Raw genomic sequence first — 24,395 nt, 5'->3', positions numbered from 1 at the left:
CTACATTATCCATTTCAACTTCTGCATACCGGAAGCGCAATTCAGCATGCTCATGCTTGGAAAAAGTGGGTGCATTTCAGTGTGCGCTTTTCAAATCCTCCTCCCCACCACAGAAGCAATAAGCTCCCAGAATGAGAACTCTGTTTATGAACAGAATCCTCCTTCTTGCTTCTGAATTTAGGGCTTGGGGGTTGAATGGACAAGGACTTGCATCTAGCTTGACTGAAGATTAAAACACGATTGGGTAGCTGGGATGTGGCTTTACAGATCGATTAGGGATTACCTCCTTCTCTCTCTTCCAGGAGTTAACGGGGAGCTGCATCCCCTCTCGGAGAAATACACAAAGAAAAGAGATCAACTCTCTGGTACATTTCAAAAAGTCAGGGGCCTGAGCCACAGACGACAGCGGAATATGAATAAGAAGAAAAGGAACACATTCTAGGGAAATCTGGGGTGTGAAGGTCTGCTGTTAGGGGTGAAGGGGCATCCAAATTTAGGGGGGTGATTAGGGTAAATAAATTCTTAAGCTTAGAGCCTATTTAGAGAGCAAAAAGTTTGCTAAATTGGAAAGCGGGGATTACGGTAGTGATATGAACCTTATCATTCGATTGAGAATAAAGCAACTCACTAAGGTCTCTAGATAAATAGCAATTTTCAAAGAAGCAGTGTGGCTCAGTGGAAAGTGCACGGGCTTTGGAGTCAGAGGTCATGGATTCAAATCCCGGCTCTGCCACTTGTGAGCTGTGTGACTTTGGGCAAGTCACTTCACTTCTCTGGGCCTCAGTGACCTCATCTGTAAAATGGGGATGAAGACTGTGAGCCCCACGTGGGACAACCTGATCACTTTGTATCCGCCCAGCGCTTAGAACAGTGCTTTGCACATAGTAAGCGCTTAATAAAGGCCATCATTAAATAGCATCTTTTGAACCTATATAAAAATGGAATACACAGATATGTTCATTTGGGACATTCAGGCTCACAAGCTCTCTCTATTAATAGACAAAAAAGAAATAGTTTCGTCCATTGTGTGCCCACTAATGGCCAGCATCTATATACTGAGAGAGGTATAGTCATAAACAGTCTGTGGCTATGAAGGCAGGATAAGGAGCAGAAATAAGTCATCAGGGAAAAGGACTTCTCTCAACTTGCAGACATCAGAGAATAGAGAGAAGGCCTTCGAGGTGAAAGTACTCTGATATTCCCAGTGGGGTACAGTAGATTCAGGTTTAGGAGAAAAGAGATTCCCCACTGGGTCTTAGCATTAGCCTCTGGCTGGAGCAGCAGCAGTAACACTTTCCCTTTAAGTCACACAACATGGACTCTGGGCCACGTTCAACGAAGAATAGAGAGAAAGCTGGGAGATTCCACAAGGGAAGTTGGGGTGGGAGGATTTGTTCAAAGAGGTTACACAACAGCAGCCTCGGCTCCATTTTCCTGACTCCTTTAGGTGCCCTCTGTTCTTGACTTCCTCCTCAAATACCTTCCTAATCACCACCCTTCCCCATCGCCACCAGATTTCCACTTAATTTGCCTGGATCGAGACAAAATGGCAGTTGCCAATGGGGCCAGGATAAGGGAGGATGGAAGGTGGAAAATAGAATATGCTCACTATTTCAAGTAGCTACAAGTGAAGCAGTTGAGGAGATTAATTCAGGAGGCTTATACTGCTCTATCCTGAAACCTTTTACATGCAGTGAATCAAAACCACACCACCACAAGGGGAATGACGAAGCTGTACTTCATTCCATCTAGACTTAGCAGACTTGAAGGGTGGATTTGTACTGAGTCAACAATTCTGGGCCCCTAATGTTGCGAGGCTTGGCTTGTCAGTAATGTCCAAGGAAGTTACTCACTTGGGAAAAATGCCTGGGTAGCCCCATTTAAGGTCACTAACCCAATCCAGATCTGGAGGGATTCATTTCTTCTGCTTTGCTCAACACTCCCATTATTTCTCTACAGATGGGACTGCCCAGCCAGAAGAGGAGTTATTTCCTTTGGGCAACACCGCTGAGATCCTCACCTTCTCTGTTTCCTGTTTGTATCTGCTGGCCCGTTCCTCAATGGTCTTTTTATCTTTCTTTGTTTGCTGCAGGTCTTTCCGGAGTTTGGCAATCTCGTCCTGGAGGCTGAGAACGCGGCTGGTGGCCACTTTAGCCTCCTCCTCGCTTTGGCGAAGCCGGCCCAGGTCACTCCGCAGTTTCTCCGTCTCCGTAGCGTAGGTTCCCTCCAGGTGGGTCAGCTTCTCCAGCAGGCATTTGTAGTCTTTGTTCTTTGCAGAAGCAACGGAAGCAAAAAGTGCCAAAGGATTACAAACATCCCATCAGCTTCAGAAAGAAAAGTCTGACCCACTTCTATTTGTGGACGGGAGAGCCTTGTAAGTGATGCATGACGATTTCCACAGACAATCTATAATTAAGATACTGATCACAACAGCGTCAATTATAATGCCAGTGGCCTTACAACATCCCTGGGACAGACTGAGAGGGCAAGTATTAGAAAATTGTTTTGGAAATGGAGGAGCAGGAAAGTGATATGATTTGTGGTATCTTGTGAACCAGTCACCAGATCCTAAAATTCATAGGGATGAATCTGATCATCTACGAAGATGGAAGAGTCTAGCTGGGTCACTGCTATCCTGCCACTGCAAACTCCATTTGGTACCTTTCAATCAACCTTGTAGGAGATTACGTATTTTATATTGCCAGGACAATGTACACAGTGATGCCAGTCTGTATGGAATCAATTCCCAGTTCTTGAATTCCCAGGGTTTTCACTTTGATGTTCCAGTCTTAGACCTCAGAACAACCCCTTTGGGTTGGGTTTTTATCAAATTTTTCGAGTAAAAGTGGAAATTTTTGGAATTAAATGAATTATACTAATTTTAAGAATTGCAATATTCAGGTTTAATCTGCTCACTCTGAACTCTATCTTAAACACTGGTGAGTACAGTTTCTGGGTATTTCTGTGAAGATATATGTTAATTAGCTTCCTCTTCTGTAGGAAACGCTATTTTCCTCCCTCACAAGCAGGCTCCATGTGGAGCAAGTGGAGGAAGAGATGATTATCCTCTGAAAGATGAACCTGGGTTAGGGGGAGGTGTTCTAAAGAGGTCTGCTTTGGAGTGACCGACACAAACACACAGCTTTTTCTAAAGCAGCTTTGGAGCCAATCCATTTCCAAAGTCGGAGGCAAAGAGATAAGAGTGACACTTGCTCACTGTGAACCAAAGATGCATGATCCTCTGCAGGGCAGAGCCTAGATGTAATCCCTCCGTCCCAATCATCCCTTTCACAGTATGAGTTTTCAGTTCCTGGCTCTACCCCTATTATCTCGCTTCCTCTCTGCTCGCCCCTTGCAGTTTCCAGCTCTTGGACAGATGTCTACTGATACTGAGTCTAGATGACCTGAAGAGGACTGTGACTTTCTAAGACTTCCTTTAACCACCTGTCCAAACACTGAGGAGGGGCACCTTGCAGCAGCATGGCTTAGAGAGAGAGCACGGGCCTGGGACTCAGAAAGACCTGGGTTCTAATCCCGGCCCCGCCACTTGTCTGCTGCGCGACCTTGGGCAAGCCACTTAACTTCTCCGTGCCCCAGTTACCTCATCTGCAAAATGGGGAATAAGACTGTGAGCCCCATGTGGGACACGGACTGTGGAGCTGATGGAGCTTGTATCACTTCAGCGCTTAGACCAGTGCTTGGCACACAGGAAGTGCTTAACAAATACCATTATTATTTGTATTATTCTCCTTGAGGCGGGTCAGAAACAGCACACACCTGTTCATCCACTTTGCGCTGCAGCTGCATGATCTTGTTCTCCATGCCGATGTGGAGCTTCTTGTAGCGCTCCACGGAGCGGGCCTCAATCTTCAGCTTCTTCAGTTCTCGCTTGGCCAACATCCGCCGTAAACAGCACTGCAGGTAGACTATCGCCCGGAGGGTCCTCTTGTAATGAGCTCGGGCCAGCCAGCTCCGCACGTGTTTCTGGATGATGATGGCCTTGTGTTCCCGGAGCATCTGCGGGAAAAGCCGGCAATTTCACACCCCAGTCTAGGTTTTACTCAACTACTTGAAGGCCGAAATGCATGTGTTACATGATGGAAAAAAACAAAGCCAGGGTTGGCCTTGGGGAGCAATGTGTCCAGAGGGGTTCCCTTGTTTTGACTATCCATTTGTGCTCATCTTCATATCTAGTCTCACCTGCTTTTAGCTACCGCACAGTCATCCCTTTATGTTGGCCTGTCTTTTAGACGGAAAGCTCCTCGATGGCAGGGATCCGGTCTTACGCTTGTTCTGTTTTTACCACACTCTGCTCACAGTAGCTGCTCTCTGTCACTGTTAACAGCGATAGAGTAGAGTAGGTCCCCGTCTTATGCTTCATGGTTAGGTAGCCCTTGACTACCTCTTTTCCGGGAACATGCTGAGACTGTAGAAAGGAGGGTAGATCCCCTCACTTGTAAAACTATCCGGAGGCGGCCAATGTCTGTTGGTGGTGCTTGCCCTGGAGCCAATGATTTCTGCCCATACGCAGGATTCACAGGTAAAATACTGGGGGTTCCTTTGCTCTAGAGAATCCATGACTCTCCCCAGAGTCAGGTAGGTTGGTAGCTGTGTGGGGGCCCAGCATTAGCAGCATGTCTCTGTTTGAGCCCACCCTCCTACCCAGCTGGACAACGTCACACTTCAAACAGCTGGTGTGGATAGTGGGAATTTTTTTTTCAGTAAGGCACTGCCCACATGCGGAGTAGGATAGGACCAGCACCAGGGAAGCAGAGGTGTAAGGAGGTCCTCTGGACTGTATATATAAGAAGAAAGGTGCAAGATGCTTTTTACATCAGGTATCACCTGTCTGGTGCTGAATACACTGTAGCCTGGCTGGGCAGAGAGGCTCTCAATTATAAGGCGAGGGAAAAAGGAGCTAGTCTACTTCAAAAGATTCTGGAAAACATAATTAAATGTACACCTCATGGTTTATTCATTCGCTTCACAAAGTAAAGGCTTTTCCCCCACCTTCCGGTTATAACTTTCTTATTTTTAAATCTGTTTGCATGGGCCCAGTGGCCAAGTCTGCTCGTGTGCATTTTGAGACTATCTTTCTTGAATAGTTTTATCACTAAGCACAGTGCTTGCTTGGGACATAGTAAGTGCTCAATAATTACCATAATTATTGCTTATTTGGGGGTCCCAAACTGCACAGGAAATCACCACGTGCAGAGAGAGGCTATGCAGGTCACGTTTGTGGACATATCACCACTCACTTGCACTGGACCCAATGATTTCTGCCCATATAGAGGATTGACAGGTACAACACTGGGGGTCCCACTGCCCTAGAGAATCCATGACTTTCCCCAGAATCAGGCAGGACGGTAATAAAGTACAGTGAGCAGCCACAGTGTCCCAATGCTCTACCAGAAACCAGGTGTCAATAAGCAGATTCCTGGGCTAATCGGGAGATCTGCTCCGACATGTAACTCACTGCCCCAAATCCGCATCTGTACATGCTCAGGCAAATGGTTTCCAGCCTATCTGAAAAAATCACAACAAAAAAACTGACTTCAAGAATATGTGGGTTTGGGATTTGTTTTGGGTTTTGTTTTTTTAATAGGAATTGACTTTGTCACACGCAGACTCCATCAAAGGCTGTTAGCATCTTACCCTTGGGTAACAGAGTCCACACGTCAGCCAAATGCAGTTTAAAACTTTGGATCTCCTTGCGGTGATCCTTTGTGCTCAAATTTAAGGGACTCTGTCTTGCTGAGGGTAATCAAACCACTTTATCATCTGTGACAGACATCATTCCAAAGGTGGGAGGGACTCAAAAAGCCTCATTAAAGGCTTTATTGAGACCCTGACTAAATAAAGGAAAACCAAAAGCGAGGCCCCAAGTCTTTATGCCACCATCCAAACCATTTTCATAGAGCCAGTTTGATCAGTCATTATCTAGAGATTCAGGGTGCTGGTATTTTTCAGATGTAGAAACTTAGCTTACAGGTCTAAACTTTCCTTGGCCATTTTGTCAAGGTTATATGCCAATCAGACTCCACGAGGACAATGAGGGCTGGTGATTGTCGGGCTGGCTAGTTAGAAAACCCTTTTAACTATCCAATATGCCGTGTTTCCTGCCTTTTCTCCTCCCATGCCTGTCTTTTGTGTTTGGAACAGCCTCTGTTCCATCTGCCAGGCTGCATGCATAGCTTCTATCATTTACAGACAATTCCAGGCCCTTTTCCAACAAAATCCCCTCGACACCAGGCAAGAGACACACATGGCTTTCTTCTACTCTCTTTTCCTGTTCATGTAAATAGGTCACTTCTTAAACTTGTATGTATTTAACTTAAACTCAAACTTAGCTTAAACTCTTGCTGCCATTCTGTGAGCCCACCAAGGGCAGGGGCCAGGCCTTCTCCATGTTAGCCCCTCTTCAGCTCAGCCTCGAGAGGACCCGAGACAAAGATGAATCGAAAAGGTGGGGAGTTCTCCTTACCCTCCGATACTTATTCCTGGCCACGAATCCTCGTAAGTGAGCCTGGAGAAGGATGGCGGCTTTCCGCTTGAGCCGGTACTTTCTGCGGGCCACGTACATGCGCCGATACTTCTGAATGACGGTGGCCGCCTTAGTTCTGCGCAGAAACTTCGCATAGCTGGCCAGGGCAAATAAAGATGAACAATCACAGAGCTATTGGGGAAAAATTCAGACATTTTGTCCCAAGTGGCTCCCCCTTCATTCATTCATTCAATCGTATTTTGAGCACTTACTGTGTGCAAAACACTGTACTAAGCACTTGGGCTTTGGATTATCTAATGCTGGAACTAGCAGTGAATGGCTGGCTGCAACTTTATTAAATACTGGCTATACTGGGGATAACAATGATCACCACTGTGAAGAAACCCCACCACTGAATTTCGCTTTTGCTAAATTCTATCTCATTCACTCTCACAGGTGTTTAATTCAAAGGCTTAACATGAACCTCCCGAGGGACAGGGACCATGTCTAAAACCCACCTATATTTTCTCCCAGGGCTGAGTACAGTACTCTAAACAGTCAACACTTTATAAATACTATTACTACTCTTACTACTACTTTGAGGTCAGGAGAGGGCAGGCATTATCATCTTCATCTTCTTGAGACAAATGTGATACCAGTAATAGAGTGGGCAGAGACTCCAATGTCTGTGGCCTTCAGCTCTATTTTGCGGTCCTGTCTGCCCTTCTCAAGTAGGAGCACACACTACATATACGCACAAACCCTCTCCATGATCATTAAAGGCTTTTCTTCCACCAGGAATCTTCCAGAAAGGAGGGCTGGAAATTCTGATAAACAGGCATCAGACTCCATCCTAATGGAGGCAAATCTCAAGAGTTCTGGGACTGAGGAATAGGCATAATAATAGTAATAATAATTGTGGTATTTGTTAAGTGCTTACTATGTGTCAAGCACCGCTCTAAGCACCGGATACAAGGTTATCAGTTTGGACAGAGCCCCTGTCCTGCATGTGGCTCACAGTCTAGGTAGGAGGGAGTAGGATTAGATCTCCATTTTTCAAATGAGAAAACTGAGGCCTAGAGAAGTGAAGTGACTGGCCCAAGGTCACAGAGGTGACAAGTGGTAGAGCTGGGATTAGAACCCAGGTCTTTCTGACTCCCAGCCTGTGCTCTAGCCACTGAGCCACGTTGCTTCTAAGATTCATTTCGCTATACTGTCCTTTCCCAAGCGCTTAGTACAGTGCTCCACACACAGTAAGTGCTCAATAAATACCACTGATTGACTGATTGGCTGACGGAAGCATACAGATGAAATGTCAGGCTGCGGGGACAGAAGTCTTGAGGGATGTTGAAAGGTGTAATCTGGGAGACAACAGCCAGCTGCAACTGCCACTATACCACCCCGGCACACAGTCCCCAGTGACTCTCACATGAGGCAAAGTCCCCGTGAATGCCACAGAAAGCGTTATTTTCTAACTTTTCTATCTTTTATGACAAAAAAACAACGGTGAGGACATTTCACAAGCTATACCCTTCCCTTGAAATCTTCTTGTGCTTCTGGCAGGAGACAGAAGTTGACGACTTCCTCTGATGACCCTACTTAGAAGAAACTAATCTCAGATGAGCAAAGTTCAGCAAGAGTGCTGCTTACCATCGCGCCTGATAGCCTCGGACATATCTCTGGATGGTAATGGCCGCCTTCCTCATCCGCAGATACTTCTTTCGCATCAGCCAACCCCGGATGGTCTTCTGGATGCGGATGCAGGCAGCCCTCAACTTGTCTGCCCTTATTTTTTCCAGATAGGCTACTTGACCGGCACGGAAAAATATCTTAGTCTTACCAAACTGGTATTTATCCTTGTCCTAGTGTCAGAGAAATTGAACACGTGGAGACAGAATTAGCTGGTGAGAAAATGACATTTTTAAAGGGATGGGTAGGAGGAAAGATTGCCTAAAGGTGAACTAGCAAAGAGGCGAAACTACTGGTCTAATGCTTTGGCTAAATCTGCAAGTAACTAAGGAACCAGTTTGGGATCCTACGCATGTCCTCATAAAAATGACTAGCACTAGGGAGGTAGGAGTGGAAGGAATTTTAAGGAAGACTTCAGTGAGAGTTAATTTCCAGCATTTTTCTACCTGGAACCATTATCTGAGGCCAAAATGTGGGACTTGGGGAGTATTTTTGTTTGTTCATTTGCATTTTAAACATCTCAAGGAATTCAAGATTGCTATTTCTTCTATCTGATTCATGCTGCCAGTTTTAGACCATTCAGTATTTCTTGGGAGAGCTGAGGGGACAAAAACACCAATGAAAAGAATAAAGACAAGAAGAAAAGCAAACAAATTAGAATTTTAAATGAGAAAAACGTACACTGAGTAATCTTCTTCCAGCAGGTGTCAACCTTCCTGGAAAACCACCATTCCGAGCACTATGATCTACGCCTTTTTAAAAACAGTCATTTCAAGTTCATGGGGCAATATGCATGGGTGGTTGGTTAATAATAATACTGATAGTAGTAATAGTAATGATAATTGTGATATTTGCTAAATTCTTACTATATATGAACTAGCTCTGGGATCAGATGAAAAAATTCAATCAGATCAGATACAGTTTCTGTCCCATGAGGCTCACAGCCAAGGGGGTAGTGGGGAGAGGTGTCAGGAAAGCCCCATTTTTATAGATGGGAAAGCTGAGGCACAGAGGAGTTAAATGACTTGCCTAAGGCCACACAACAGGTAAGTGGCAGGGGTGGGATTAGAACCCAGGTCCCCTGACCCCCAGCCCTGTGCTCTTTCCACAAGGTCACAGTGAAGGTCAAAGCCAAGTCAATTCCGGACTACTTTGCTGTAGCACACGTTGGTGTGAGGATACAGTATATGGACTGTTAGATAGCCAACCACTGCGTCGGAAAAGCACACCTGAAATTTACATGGCTTAATTACACTAAGAACCAAAATTCTGATAGAAAACACTTCTTTCTGTAAAATGAAAAAAGCTCTACTTGTTTGTAAGGTTCTAAAATCACTTCAAAATCCACCCACAGGTCCGCAAAACATGGACTCCACATGATGGGGAAAGATGTTCAGGCTGCCTTCAAATTCCTTTTTTTTAAATTTATTCCTTACTCTGGACCCAGAGTAAATCCTCAACAAATACCACTTTTTTCATATTTTAGGCACCTGAAGGCAACAGTGTAGTTTGGACCAGGTAAATCTGACTGGGAGGGAGGAGTTTCAAAGGGGTGGGAGTCGGGTGAGGGCAGAAGGCTTCGTTGAAGCTCTAGGGCAAGATTGGGGAACCTCCAGGAGGGCTGGAATTAATGCAGTGTGGGGTTTGGAACGGCATAAAAATTGCTCCAAATACAGTCATTTTCCTGGTTTCGATTTTTACTGCAGTACTATTTTCGCCCCATTTGTTTCAATGAGGTGACTCAGTCACGTTCACCTTGTGTTTCAGAACCGCCTCTAACTGAAAAATGTGATCTTTTCATCTGATTTGTTTTTGATCAGTTGCTACACTGATCTCACTGAGTAGCTCTCTCAAAACAGAGCAGGCAAAGGTCAGCTCTGGGCCTGGTCGAGCTCAAGAGTCAGTGCTAGCCAACACGACTCTTCCTCGCCAAAAGATGCGGAATAGATTCTCCCTGGCCCCGCCAGCCTGAAGAATGAGATGTTAAGATAACTGGCTTTGCTTTTAGCATTTATTATTTAGCGCCTTTATTCCGTATGATTTTTATTCTGGCTTCTAGTCAGTGAGTTCCTGTTTTAATCGAAAACCCTAGGAACCAGAAGATATTAGTAATCTAAGCAAATGGGATCATGTCCCTGTCAAAGGCTTATTGACAGTGTTCCAAGGTTATGTGAAATCCACGCATAACACTCAATCTGAAACTGTTCTTGACTTTTAGCATGAATTTACCCCGGTAGAAACAAGCAACTTCCAGGGAGAACTGAATTGAAACTCCTCCCAATTAATGAAAATTCCTTATTGCTAAACCCGGCCCAAGGTCTCACAGATCTAAAGACCAAATTTCCCCCGATGCTTTAAGTTCCTTATCAGAATTTAACAGAAATTTAATTTCTCCTACCAGTATCAGTTTCTCCAGCACATTCTTGCACGTCTGCTTTCGGTCACTAAGGACATCTTTCTGCTTCATGAGGACACGGTAGCGACTAAAAAACTCTTGATATGTCCACCTTGGAAAACAGGAGATAACCTCTCTCAATACTAATAATAGTTCCTTGAATTTGTATAGTGCTGTTTCCAAAGCACTTTCACATTAATTATCTCATTTTTAGCCTCACAACATCCCTGAGGTAGAGAGGACACTCAGGCCCAGAGAGGTTCAGTGATTTGTCTCAAGTCACCCAGCAGACTAATGGCAAAGATGGGATTAGATTCCCAAGTCTCCCAGCTCCCGTGCTGTTTGCGGGACAATATGCTGCCAGCTCGGAAAGGTTTCCAGACTGCTTACCTGGAGGGGAACCCAGCTGCACTAATTCGGATGGTTTCAAGGACGCCACATGCCCTGAGCTGCTGTACTGCCCGCTTCTCATCAAACCTGGGGATGAAAAGTCACATGTATTAAAACACAAGCAGCATTTCGGGTGCCACGGTCTATTTCCCCGTCTATTTTTTTCCCCCCTCTCAGGACAGAGGGCAATCTCTTCTCTGAAGAAACCAGGCTAGCAAGAGAGGCAAAAAGGAGTTCTTTCAAATTACCAGATGTGTCATGAATTGGGACAAATATTTAAGGAAAGTCTGCATGGGACCAGAGTGAAGGATTTTAAGGATCAAGGAAAAGGAAAGAACAGATATTTTGTTTAATATTTTCTGAGCAACCACAGTGCAATATGTGGGCTGGTAGTTCCAAGAAAGATGGTCCCAAAATACCTGAATTTAATTTAATTCAGCACTTCTTGTACTTGGCATGATATTTGAATGCCTTTTTTCCTCTCTTTCTAGGCAACTGATGCTTCACTATTAATAAAATGAGGGTGAACTTGATTTTCATCATCACTTGCTCCTGAATTTAAGAATCAATCAATCAGTGGTATTTATTGAGCACTTGGGAGAGTACAATACAACCAACTTAGCAGACATATTCTTTGCCCACCATGACCTCACAGATTATGGGAAGGAAAAAAAAAAACTTTTCAGAAGCCTCCAGTTGATGAGAGTTCAAAGTCAGAAATTAAACTAGCAATGTTTGACTCCCAAGTGGGTAGTGATCAAAGGCTTTTTCTTTGAAAACTGTACAGGACACCAGGTAATTTACAAAAAAAATTATGAGTATCTTTCCTAATATCTGGAAAAGATAATCCACATCCCCTTCATTTAAAAAAGCTGATACCACTGGGATCATTTCTCTGCTAAAGAGAGATGTCATTATAATTGTGGTATCCATTAAGCACTTACTATACGCTAAGCACTGTGGTAGGTATCAGGCAATCATAACAGACAAAGTCCCTGTCCCGTATGTCTAAAGGGTAAAGAAAACAGGCAAAATCCTCATTTTACCAATAAGGACATTGCGGCACAGAGAAGTGAAGTGACTCGTCCAAGGTCACATAGCAGGTAAGTGGCAGAGCCGGGAGAAGAACGAAAGTTTCCTGACTCCCAGGCGTGTGCTCTTTTACACTAGGCCACGATGACCTTGATTCTTCATATGAATTGCTGTGAACTCACGTGAACGGAAACTTGAAGTCATTAGGTTTAATGCATCGTACGTAGTGCGGAGTTGTAGCATTGAGGGTTTCCATCAAGAGGTGAAGGGAGTTTCGGAACTGTGAAAAATGACAGAAAAGGGAGAGTAGGTGACGATGACAATGAGAAACCTAGACTGGTTAAATATGATTCATGACAGAACCTTCTCCTGTCAGCCCAATTCATCTCCTGATTTGGGGAAGGGAAGGTAAATGATGCTTAAATTCTAAGTCAACAGCACAGTCCTCTCTTAAGGACTGTTCACAAGGTTAAGATTACCTAGCAGCGTGGCTCAGTGGAAAGAGCACGGGCTTTGGAGCCGGAGGTCATGGGTTCAAATCCCGACTCCGCCAATTGTCAGCTGTGCGACTTTGGGCAAGTCACTTAACTTCTCTGTGCCTCAGTTCCCTCATCTGTAAAATGGGGATTCAGACTGTGAGCCCCACATGGGACAACCTGATCACCTTGTATCCCCCCAGCGCTTAGAAAAGTGCTTTGCACATAGTAAGTGCTTAACAAATACCATCATTATTACCTAGAACTATTTCCAGCCACATCCATGTATGTTGAGAGTTTCCAAATTCTATCTACCTTGGCTTAGAGGTATGAAACTGCCACATGAATCGAACTCTCGGCTTGCCCTGGTCGTGCAGGGCCCTAGCTTGCTGACCATCAGGGTCGGGTCATCTTATATTGGTTCTATTGATCCTCCTGTGTTTTGTGATTAATGAATTTGGTAGTTTTGTTCTTGTGCCTGAGGTACAGTGAGTGGGAGGGGAGTGGTTGAAAAAGTACATCTAATAAATCGACACAACACCTTTGCCTTAAAAATGCTTTTCATTAACTTCAACATCCCATGATATTGCGAAGGAAGAAGGATATTTTGACCGCATTTTGTCCTAACTGGAGACTGAGGCAAAGAGAAGTTAGGTGATCTTCCTGGAATTGGCAACTTCCTGGCAAAGCTGAGAGCAAGGTTACGGCTTACTCCCAAGATCACCATGGTATGGAAGATTTTTTTTTCAGCTAGATGGAAAAACCACCTGAATGTCAGTGTTGTTGCCTACTGGAACAGGTGATTAGAATTTTTATCTTTGTAAAAGTTTATAAAAACGGGACACCCATTTTTCTAGCATGGCTTAAATGTGGCTGATCTCGACACTGAAGGAGCAGAACACAGAAGAAAGAGAAGGGAGAAGCTAAGTGATGGGTGAACTCCTTTTTGGTCTCATGATCCCAGGAAATGTAAGAAACGAGCATTTAAAGCAAACAGATCAATACAAATTGCATTCTCTGGCAGACATCTACCATAGATCATCATAGGCCATGTAGAAGAGAATGTAAGATCAGAAAGCAAAATGTTAGAGTCTTTCCACTGATGATTTTTATTGATGCATTTCCCCGAGAACATCGATGAGACTCATAAAATGGAAAGTGAGATAGGATCAATAACTGTGGTATCTGTTCGACGCTTACTATGTGCCAAGCCCAAGGGAGTAGAAACAGTTCAATCAGACTGGACTGTCCCACATGGGGCTCACATTTTAAGGGTGAGAAAGAGGCTAGGTATTTCAGCCCCATTTTCCAGGGGAGGAAACTGAGGCACAGATAAGTTAAGTGGCTTGCACAGTAGATAACTGGCAGAGCTGGAATTAGAACCAAGTTTCCTGGTTCCCAAGGCTGTGGTCTTCCACTACAGGTCATGCTGTTTCTCTGATTCCACTTTTGCCTGGGTTTACCTCAATGTATTCCAAATCCTGTTGAAATGGTTGATTTAATAATAATAATAATAATAATGGCTTTTATTGAGTGCTTATTATGTGCAAAACACTGGGGAGGTTACAAGCCTCTTTGTGTCTGAGAAGTTCATGCCTGTTTACCTGTTTTGATGTCTGTCTCCCCCCTTCTAGACTGTGAGCCCGTTGCTGCGTACGGATTGTCTCTGTTGCTGAATCGGACTTTCCAAGCGCTTAGTACAGTGCTCTGCACGCAGCAAATGCTCAATAAATACGACTGAATGAATGAATTGGAGAAAAAGGAACGGCAAGTGGGCCCTGGAGGCTAGTGCCGTAAATTGCGAGACAGAGCCGATGATCGGCTGTTCCAGTAGCCGCTCTCCACTCACCTGGTGTCCCACTGTTTTCTTATGCTCTTTGGTCACATGGCCTGGCCTGACCTTGGTGGGTTTCACAACGGTTCGGGAGAGCGGGGTGCGCCCCGAAGTCGTGGCTGATGTGGGACTAATGGCCTTTTCATCATCCTGAAATAATTCTGGCAGCATCTTAAACTGTGTCAAAAAGAGCAAAAATAATTACATCCCAATATAAACTCAGATTCGGAGACACGCAGTAGGAACAGAGTGGGCTCTTTAATCGAGAACGGGTTCCTACTTCCTCAAGTAACCACAGCAAAATAGCTTTCATGCACATGTTCTAAAACTCTATCCAATGCAGAACAAAAGGTTTAGAAAGAAAGGAATGGCAAAGCAATGCTGAGAATGTTGCTGTTAAGCAGAATTAATCAACCCCTCGTACAAAGTTGAAGCATTATCCATAATAATAATAATAACAATGGTATTTGTTAAGTGCTTACTAAATGCCGAGCACTGTTCTAAGCGCTACGGGTGCTAATTGCAACAACAGCCCTGGAGATGCATTGGTAGATCCAGTTTTATGACTTGAGTCCAAAAAGGACTCCCCCTTCTAGACTGTGAGCCCGCTGTTGGGTAGGGACCATCTCTATATGTTGCCAACTTGTACTTCCCAAGCGCTTAGTACAGTGCTCTGCACACAGTAAGCACTCAATAAATACGATTGAATGAATGAATGAAAAAGGAGGGCTCTAAAGCTCTTAGAAGCTTCCAGAGACACAGCTTGAAGAGAATGAATAAGTTAATAGCCAAGTATTTAATGGCTACCTTACCTGCCTATCTATTTTCTGAACCACAATTCTCAGCCCTATTCTTCAAGGGACACTTTATGGCATCTTACTAGGACTCTAACTTGTTGATGACACTTAAAAGGAAAAGTGTCATTCACAAACTAGAACTTACACTGTGCCAGGGAGAGATTACCTTTCTCCTTCCTTCAACATCCTTGCAAGGTTTTCAAAGGAAATGGTATATGTGGTGGTATAGGTGGGCTGTGACCTGGATTTGATTTGTTGAAACAGACACCAGTGTTCTCTTAATCTTGTGCTCTGTGACAAAGTAAGAGGTGGGCTTAGAGGAGGACGAAAAGGAAGTGGCCTCAGTGAGCATAGATAGGATCAATGCAAATTTTGTGAGCTGGAGAAAATTTTGAGTGCCCAAGGATTTTTTTTTTTTTTTGGAACTTATCTGCAAGGCTGTTGTGCTGCAAGTCTGTTCTGCTGCAAGTCTATGCTTCTCATCCAGGGCTGTAGCTTTCCTTCATTTATAAGGCAGCTTATCCCCTAAAACTCCTTGTGCCAGTGAAAAGGCTCCCTCTTTTGGAAAACACCCCATTCCACCCTCAGCCAGAAGCATATTAACTGCCGGAGAAACTGAGGAAGCGGGGTGGGGTGAGACATAAACGATGGCAGAACGAAATGAATTTCAGGGTTACTCCCAACAGTGACTTCCATTCGGAATGACGACCTGGCAGCCAAACTCACTGCTGAGTCAAAACCGTGCTTTTACTCAGACTTTACAAGGAAGCATGCTTACTGTTGTGCAAAGGAAAAAAGAAACTTGAGCTGCAAACGTAAGGCAGAAAATAATGCTTGGTCATTATAAGTGATGCATTAGGATTCACAATTACCTTCTGATGAACAAGTAGATTGAAACAATGAAATAAAAGAAGGAAACTGAGTTAAGAAGACAAATAGCTTACCAACTCGGCCCTTTTTGCACCCAGAGATAACAAGCCAAATCAGGGTCAAATTTTTTTGGAAATTCAAGACTGCAAAGTTCCAGATCCCTCTCTTCTAAATCACATCTTCACAACCATGACTTTTGAGGCACAAAGAAACGGGGAAAGCTTTGACCTTCCATTTCTAAATCTCATTTCTCATCTGGATTCCCACTGAATGCTGTCCGAGGGCCTGAACTGAGGCTTGAGTTTAAAGGGTCCTGACTGTTATGAAAAACTCCTATTTTCAGAGTTGCTGAAAACAACACACATCTCAATATGCTTATGTCGCTCTACTGTGACTAGTTCTGAAATTATTCATTTCCAAAGAAAGTTATGATGGAATCACGGGGCAGGTGGGAGATGATGACGGGCCTTTGATTACCTTCGTGGTTGATGGGTGAAACTTGTCACCTTTCCAAACTGCTCCCAGAGTGGAAAGGAGAGGGATGGGTGGGGGTGGCTCTGTGTGTGTGTGTGTGTGTGTGTGTGTGTGTGTGTGTGTGTGTGTGTGTGTGTGTGTGTGTGTTGGGACGCCCAGTGACAGTGGGCGGCTTAGGGTAAGCAGTATAGTTACTTTCCCCTCCACTCTTGAAAACGGCACTCGGCACTTCCGCAAACCAGTCCTCAGGCACAGAGGCAGATGGAAGGGTCACAGTCGCAAATGCTAAGGACTGCCCAGGATGGAGATGAAGGGAAGAAGTTGCTCCTTGGGGGGAGGAACAGTTGTAAAAAAGCTGCTGCCGCCTCTGGATGCTATTACGTACAAATGGCTCCTCTCCATAACTGCAACTGCAACAGAACTAGATGCTTCAAGTCCCAAAAGTCAACTGGGGATTGAGCGCTGCACTGAAAGGGCTTGCTTCCTAAATTTCACCAAGTGTCCCCTGAACATATCCTTGGGGTCACGGCTGGGCATTCCACAGCTCTCCTTTTACCTGCCTCTGGGCACAGAAGCGGATTGGGATGAATGAGTTAGGAGAGATACTGGGGAGGGGAAAAATCTGTTTGGTTTTGTTGGGTGGAGAAGTGAGGGTTCCAGGCATCCCATTTGACTCAGGCTTCCACGTCTGCAGATTCACCAGCCAAGTAATGCCACTCTCTTGCCTTCATCCCACTCTTCTGCCTCTTTTCTATTCACACCTCCATTTCTACCTCATCCTCTCGTTTCCCCACCTTCCCAGCAACACTCCATCCCCACGACACACACCCTACCAAGACTGGCTAGCCCCAGGCCAAGGAGTTGAATGAATTAAAATAACACTGACTTGGTTTAAAAAACAAAAACGAAATTGGATAATATTTCTCCATCAGGAAACAACCCTCCATACTTACCTTACTTGATTTAAGAACCTTAATTTGTTCTTCATACACTGTGTCTTTATTCTTTTCCAAGAAGCCATCACATTGGTATTCCACCTTAAAACAAATGGATCTGTTTAGATTATTATAGAGGCTCCTTAACAAGACAGCTTCAGAATTGGTATTCTTATTCAATAATTTTCAAATGAAAATTTTCCTTTCCAGCTATTAAAAATCTAGGCACCATTCATTCATTCAATCACATTTAATTTAATGTGATTAATTTAAATTTAATTTAATTTAATCACATTAATCTCATACACCATATGAGATGCAAACGTGGTAACTACAGTAAAAAATCTCGAGGAGTTCATCATCAAAGCAGTTACTGAATATGCCTTAATGAGGAAAACTTCAAGGTAGATACATGAAAAATTATGGCTGTTACAAAGAGCACCTTAAAAAATGTAAAAAAAAAAAAAAAATCCAGAAAATTTTATGAGCAGAGAGCCTTTAAAGGAGTGTTTTGCCACCAATTCTTTTTCAAGCAAGGTCTTTAATAGATCTCAAGTGTAAACCACCCAGTTGCCTAACTAAATTCAAGCAGTTCCTATACATCTCTCTGTGAACCTCCAAGATAGATTGGTTTAAAGAGCTGATTAGGGGAATAGAACTAGGAGAGCAGTAAATTGAAAACAAGAGGGTCTCTGAAGCGTGAATTGTAAAGATCTGAGTCAAATGGAAAAATGGCAGGGTGCCCAAAACACCTGTGCCCTCTACGAAAAATCTGGCCCTAGCCAAGACCCTCCATCCCTCGGGACCACAGCCTCTAATCATGGTGCTCTTGCTCCCGCCTTGAGAGACATGTGGGCTGTGTGAATGGAGAGGGGACAGCACTGCTGACAACAATCAGCTCTTTGTCCATTCCCAGGTGTAGATTCATGGGCTTCCACAATCAGATATCTCACTTTCTCTTCACTCTCCTCTCCCAGACGACCCTAGGAGACATAGCATCAGCCTCGTGGGAAGCAGGACGGCCTAGTAAATACAGCACAAGTTTGGGAGTCACAGCAATCCCAGCTTCACCACGTGTGTGCTGAATGATTTGGGACAACTCGTAATTTCTCTGTGCCTCCATTATGTCACCTGCAAAAAGTCCCTTGAGGGACATGGATTGGGTCCAACCTAATTATCTTGTATCTACCTCGGTGCTTAGATGATGATGATGGTAATTGTTAGGCGTTGACTTTGTGCCAGGCACTGTACTAACTGCTGGGGTGGATGGAAGAGAAATATGAAGAAGATGGAGGAGGAAGAGCAGCAGAAGGAGCCTCCTGTTTATTCCTCTCTAGTCCATACTTCACTCTACTGCCCAGATCATTTTTATAAAAACATTCAGTACGTATCTCTCCACTTTTCAAACACTTCCAATGATTTACCATTCACTGCCACATCAAAGTGAAACTCCTTACCAGCAGTTAAGTCACTCAATTAGCTCTTCTCCTACCTTATTTCGCTGGTCCCCTACTACAACCCCCCTAAAATCACACCTCCTCTTAGAGACCTTCCCTGACTAAACCCTCATTTCTCCTATCCATCCTCCCGCTCTGTGCCAACTGGGCACCCCTGAAGCACTTGATGTTCACTCTACCCTCAGCCCCACAATACTTATGCCCATATTCCTACATTCTGTTATTTATGGGTTCCAATCCCTGCTCTGCCACTTGTCTGCTATGTGGCCATGGGCAAGCCACTTCACAGCTCTGTGCCTCAGTAACCTCGTCTGTAAAATGGGGATAAAGAATGAGAGCCCTATGTGGGACATGGACTGTGTCCAACTGGATTTGCTTGTACCAACCCAGTGCTTAGTACAGTGCCTGGCACATAGTAAGTGCTTAAATACCATAATTATTATCATTACTATTATTTATATACCGCTAACCCCTCTAGACTGTAAACTTCTTGTGGGCAGGGATTGTGACTACCAACTCTACTGAATCATACTTTCCCAAGCATTTAGTACAGTGCTCTGCACACAGTAAGTATTCAATGAATACCACTGGCTGACTCACAAATGTAACTTCTAAAATCTATTTAGACATCAAAAAAATTACAAGTCCCCTAAATGCAAAACGGAGGCACACGGGGCAATCCTCAGCAGTCCTGTCAAAGATTTGCAGTTTACAAATACCTTCCCAGGTCCAGAAATAATTTCCTACAGTTCAAAATTGTTCTTTGGTATGAATGCAGACAGCTCCGATCTAGATTATACCGCTGTTAGGTGGACCTTCAATTGGTTCAAAATTGGCATCCAGTAGGTTCCATTATCTTCTTCCGGTTAGGATAAGTACATCTCATTTTTCACGGTTCTGTCCCAGATTATCTCCAGTTACTCCCAGATACACACTTAACTGCCATTTAAACCTGTGTTGACTGCTCTTTTGCTTTCTGCATTGCCTTCTGCAAACAAAAAGTGTGAAGGAAATCCCACCAGCACGACTCCAGGCTAACACACTAACTACTTTTTTCTTCACCCCAGTGCATGCCAAGCACCCACAGTAGTCACAGTAGTAAGTGGATCCCATGAGAAGCAGCACGGCTTAGAGGAGAGAGCATGGGCTTGGGAATCAGGGGACTTGGGTTCTAATCCCGGCTCCACCATTTGTCTGCTGTGTGACCTTGGGCAAATCATTTAACTTCTCTGTGCCTCAATAACCTCATCTGTAAAATGAGGATTAAAGACTAGGAGCCCCACATGGGACAACCTGATTACCTTGTATCTACTCCAGCGCTTTGAACAGTGCTTGGCAAATAGTAAGAGCTTAACAAATACCATCATTATTATTAAGGTTATTATTATTATGAGAAGCAGCGTGGCTCAGTGGAAAGAGCACGGGCTTTGGAGTCAGAGGTCATGGGTTCAAATCCGGGCTCCGGCAATTGTCAGCTGTGAGACTTTGGGCAAGTCACTTAACTTCTCTGGGTCTCAGTTACCTAATCTGTAAAATGAGGATTAATCAATCAATCAATCGTATTTATTGAGCGCTTACTGTGTGCAGAGCACTGTACTAAGTGCTTGGGAAGTACAAGTTGGCAACATATAGAGGCAGTCCCTACCCAACAGTGGGCTCACAGTCTAAAAAAGACTGTGATTAAGATTAAGACTGTGAGCCCCCCGTGGGACAACCTGATCACCTTGTAACCCCCCCAGCACTTAGAACAGTGATTTGTACATAGTAAGCGCTTAATAAATGCCATCATTATCATTATTATTATTATTATTATTAACTGCAGAGCATTACTGGTGGAAATCTAGATATCAGGCTGAACCCCGTCTATCTCAAAGTCATCCTCACTTTCTTTAACTCTGCACGGCAGCATTATTTCTCCATCCTTATTGATTTCTATGCCCAGTGACCTCACCAGTTGTTTCAGATGTTTAACTCCCTCCTCAAACTCCCTGTCCTTCCCTACTCACCATCTCTTGCTCCTAATCTCCTGGCCACATACTTAATTGATAAAATTGAAACAACCAGGCATGAGCTCCCTAAAATCTCCCTGACTCCTCTCCACTCCTGCCTTTTCTTCAATTTTCCCATCCTTCTCAGCACTATCTCCAGAGATCTCCTGACTTCTCTGAAAATCTACCCCCTCCACCTGCAACTCCAACCCATCCCTTCCCATCTTATGATGATGATGGCATTTACTACGTGCTTACTATGTGCAAAGCACTGTTCTAAGCGCTAGGGAGTTTTCAAGTGATCAGGTTGTCCCATGTGGGGCTCACAGTCTTATTTTACAGATGACGTAACTGAGGCACAGAGAAGTTAAATGACTTGCCCAAAGTCACCCAGCTGACAAGTGGCGGAGCCGGGATTTGAACCGATGACCTCTGACTCCAAAGCCCGTGTTCTTTCCACTGAGCCACGCTGCTGCCCCATCCCTTCTTTCCTCTCTGCCTGCCATTTTCAGCCACTGACTGTCTAATGGCTCTTTCTCTGTTGCTTTCAAACATGCTTATGTCTCCCCACTCTAAAGAAACTCTCTCTTGACCCCACGGCTCCCTCCAGTTATTGCCCCATCTCCTTCCTACCAATCCTCTCCAAACTCCTTGAGCAAGTTTTCTACGCCCACTGTCTCCAGGTCATTTCCTTAAATTGTCTCCTTAACCCCTTCCAATTTGGCTCCCTTCATTCCACAGAAAAAGCCTTCTAAAAGGTCACTCATGATCTCCTTCTTGACAAATCCAGTGGCCTCTACTCCCTCCTAATCTTCCTCAACCTGGCTTCTCAGCTGCCTCCCACACTGTGGATCAACTCTTTCCCCTGGAAACATTATCTAACTGTGGCTTTACTGAGAGCATTCTCCCCTGGTTCTCCTCCTATCTCTCTGGCCACTCAATCTGAGTCTCTTTCATGGGCTCCTCCCCTACCTCCCACCCTCTAATTGTGGCTCAAGGCTCAGTTCTGGGAACCATTCTATTCTCTATCTACACCCCAGCACTTGGTACAGTGCTTGGCACATAGTAAGCACCTAACAGATACTATAATAGTAATAATATTTTTAGATTCATTTTCCTTATGATTATTATTTTACCATTTCACAACTTGCGACACTCATTAAATGGAAGCCACAGTGTTACCCACTAGATTGATTTCCATTAGGAAATAAATGACATGAAATTTAACAGATACCAGAAAGAGCTGCTATGTTTGACAAATTCACGCATTACCAGGAAGGAAATAACATGGTTCTAGTAACAGCTACTCTGACATGTAAAGAACAGAAAAGAAAAATCTTTGGCAAACTTCATGCCATGCTGAACCCTGGGCCAGAATGTCCAGTTTTATCCTCGAAGCACCACATTCAGTAATGCAATCTTCAGAAAGAGATGCCTGCTAATTAGAGATTTTTCACTGGTCACCTAAGTTTCTGAAAGAAGAAAAATCCACAAACACCATTGCTTACTTTGTCAGCGAAATGCTGGATGATAAAGGCTTTGTTTGATAGTCGGGGCTTCTGAAAGAGGGCACACTTGTTCAAGTGAGTGTTGTATAACTTCTGGGCCCAGGTGTCATCTGAGCCCTTAGGCATCTGCACAGGAGAAAAAGCAAGGCCTTATCAGCATATTATGAGATCCTTGAGAAGAGATCAGATGCCAAAAGGTGGTTTCTGTCATTACCCACAGCACTTTGGTACATAGCTGCAATTTTATTTATTTACATTTATGTCTGCCTCCCCCCTAGACTCGATGTGGGCAGGGAATGTGTCTATCATACTGTACTCTCCCAATCGCTTAGTACAGTGCTCGGCACACAGTAAACCCTCAATAAATGCGATTGACTGGCATTTATAACTTTTGCATTTGATTTGGGAACTCTTATGCCTCCCTTAAATATTCCTGGATTCTCTTTTGTAAACTGCAGGCTGAAAGCAAATACTGAAGTCACTGCAATAATAAGAACCTTCCCAAGGGCAACCCAAATTACTCTTTGCAGCGTTTCCCCACCCATTTCCTGAAATAACCACTTCATTTACGCCTGCTACTAAAAAACTGACCTAGTGAAAAATGTAATGAGCACACATATTCTTAACAAAGAAAAAGAATTGCATGCAAGCTATTAGTAAAGGTGCCGGTAGATATAGTTCTTCACACAAGTACCAAACATTATATTTAGTGTCACAATATACATGAGCAAAACATTTTAAATAAAATATTTACCAGACACAAATTCAAAGAGGTCCAAAATCTCAAATGCATTTCAAATAGTCAGTTCTCCCATAATGCTGCTTTTGCTTTGCATTTGGGGTAGGTTAGGGAATGTCTGTCCAACAACATCCCTCTTTTTGGACAGAAAGTTATGAGATGCCGGAAAAAGCAGTTGTGCACATGGGCCTGGTAGTGAAAGCACATGTACCGTAATGATATTTCCTTAACACACAGACCTGATCAAGAATGTAATTTCTGTGTTTCAAGGAACTGCCTGAACAAGATTTCTAAGTGTGGGCCCAAAAGACTGTGTTTCTGATTAAAACATTCCTCATACCTCTCTTATTTGGGCTACTATGGCAAGTACTGCTATGTAATTTAAATAGCTATAATGTCACCTAAACTTCGCTTATGTCAATAGTTTCACCTTTTTTTTTTTTTTTTTACCTTCCAGATATGCACTTAGGCTATCACTAAGTGGTTTTCGATGGTAAACCATCCTATAACCTCTAACTGCACTCCCTCTTCTTTTTGTCTCTTTGGAGATAGTGCAACTCAATTTTAATATCAGAGTAAGCCTTAAAGGGCTTCTAGATTATCAGCAAACTTATTTAGGCTTAAACATTTCCCTTCCTCAACCCTTCAGGTACTCTGACTGATTTGAATACAATGATCACGGGCTATTTTAATTGAACATTACTGTAATAACAGCCCTTTTAGCAAAGGTAATGACAGAGTTCTAAAAGGCTTTTCTTACTGAATAGGATATGAGAAAACCACTTTGAAATATAAATACCGGATTTACATACGTATAACAAAAATTATGGTTTAAAATCTTCCCCTGTTGGAATTTATTTTCATTATTATTTGATCATGTAATGATGTATAGTGTGCTTTTTATGTACACATATTTCTTTGGTTAATTTTTTTGGATACTGGAAATGCATCAATGTACTTTGCATTATTTCCCAAGGAAATGTGAGGAATCTGGAAAATCTAAAATCAAGTCTCCGAAATAACTGAGTAGTTTCGTAAAGTGGATTTTCATGGGAATACACTTTCTAGTTTAACATCTAATCTAGACTCTTTGCCAAGATGCAACTATTGTCAAGAGTGTCCTAAGTGAAGAAAAAATTCAGAAAACAAGACTATCAGAATTATACCACACAATTTCCCCAATACTCTTCCCAATTTACATTCACAGACTGTGAGGTCCTTCAGGGACAGGATCCGTGACTAATTTCAACTTACTCTTTCTCAGCACTTAGTACAGTGCTCTGCACAAAGTATGATTTGTGGGGTGGAAACAAATCTACCCACTCTG

At 43.6% G+C, this 24,395-nt stretch overlaps 1 protein-coding gene across 4 annotated transcripts in view; it reads right to left on the bottom strand.

The window, feature by feature from the left end:
• The window catches only part of MYO5A (myosin VA), a 223,741-nt gene that overhangs the window by 55,313 nt on the left and 144,033 nt on the right, over window positions 1-24,395 (bottom strand). For 2 of the 4 annotated variants that reach the window (XM_038750542.1, XM_038750544.1), the window contains exons 13-23: window positions 22,330-22,455; window positions 17,395-17,478; window positions 15,970-15,972; window positions 14,316-14,477; window positions 12,173-12,270; window positions 10,959-11,045; window positions 10,572-10,680; window positions 8,135-8,346; window positions 6,485-6,641; window positions 3,778-4,017; window positions 2,021-2,269 (exon numbers count right to left, since the gene is read on the bottom strand). In XM_038750542.1, the coding sequence (XP_038606470.1) occupies window positions 2,021-2,269; window positions 3,778-4,017; window positions 6,485-6,641; window positions 8,135-8,346; window positions 10,572-10,680; window positions 10,959-11,045; window positions 12,173-12,270; window positions 14,316-14,477; window positions 15,970-15,972; window positions 17,395-17,478; window positions 22,330-22,455 (1,527 nt within the window). The remainder of the gene's footprint in view (window positions 1-2,020; window positions 2,270-3,777; window positions 4,018-6,484; window positions 6,642-8,134; window positions 8,347-10,571; window positions 10,681-10,958; window positions 11,046-12,172; window positions 12,271-14,315; window positions 14,478-15,969; window positions 15,973-17,394; window positions 17,479-22,329; window positions 22,456-24,395) is intronic. The other 2 variants (XM_038750543.1, XM_038750545.1) reach the window with 1 other exon arrangement.

Source organism: Tachyglossus aculeatus, chromosome 8 (genome assembly GCF_015852505.1).
Source record: "Tachyglossus aculeatus isolate mTacAcu1 chromosome 8, mTacAcu1.pri, whole genome shotgun sequence".
Classification (NCBI taxonomy): domain Eukaryota; kingdom Metazoa; phylum Chordata; class Mammalia; order Monotremata; family Tachyglossidae; genus Tachyglossus; species Tachyglossus aculeatus.
The sequence above is the reverse complement of the archived record's forward strand: the minus strand, read 5'-3'. Positions and strand labels throughout refer to the sequence as shown.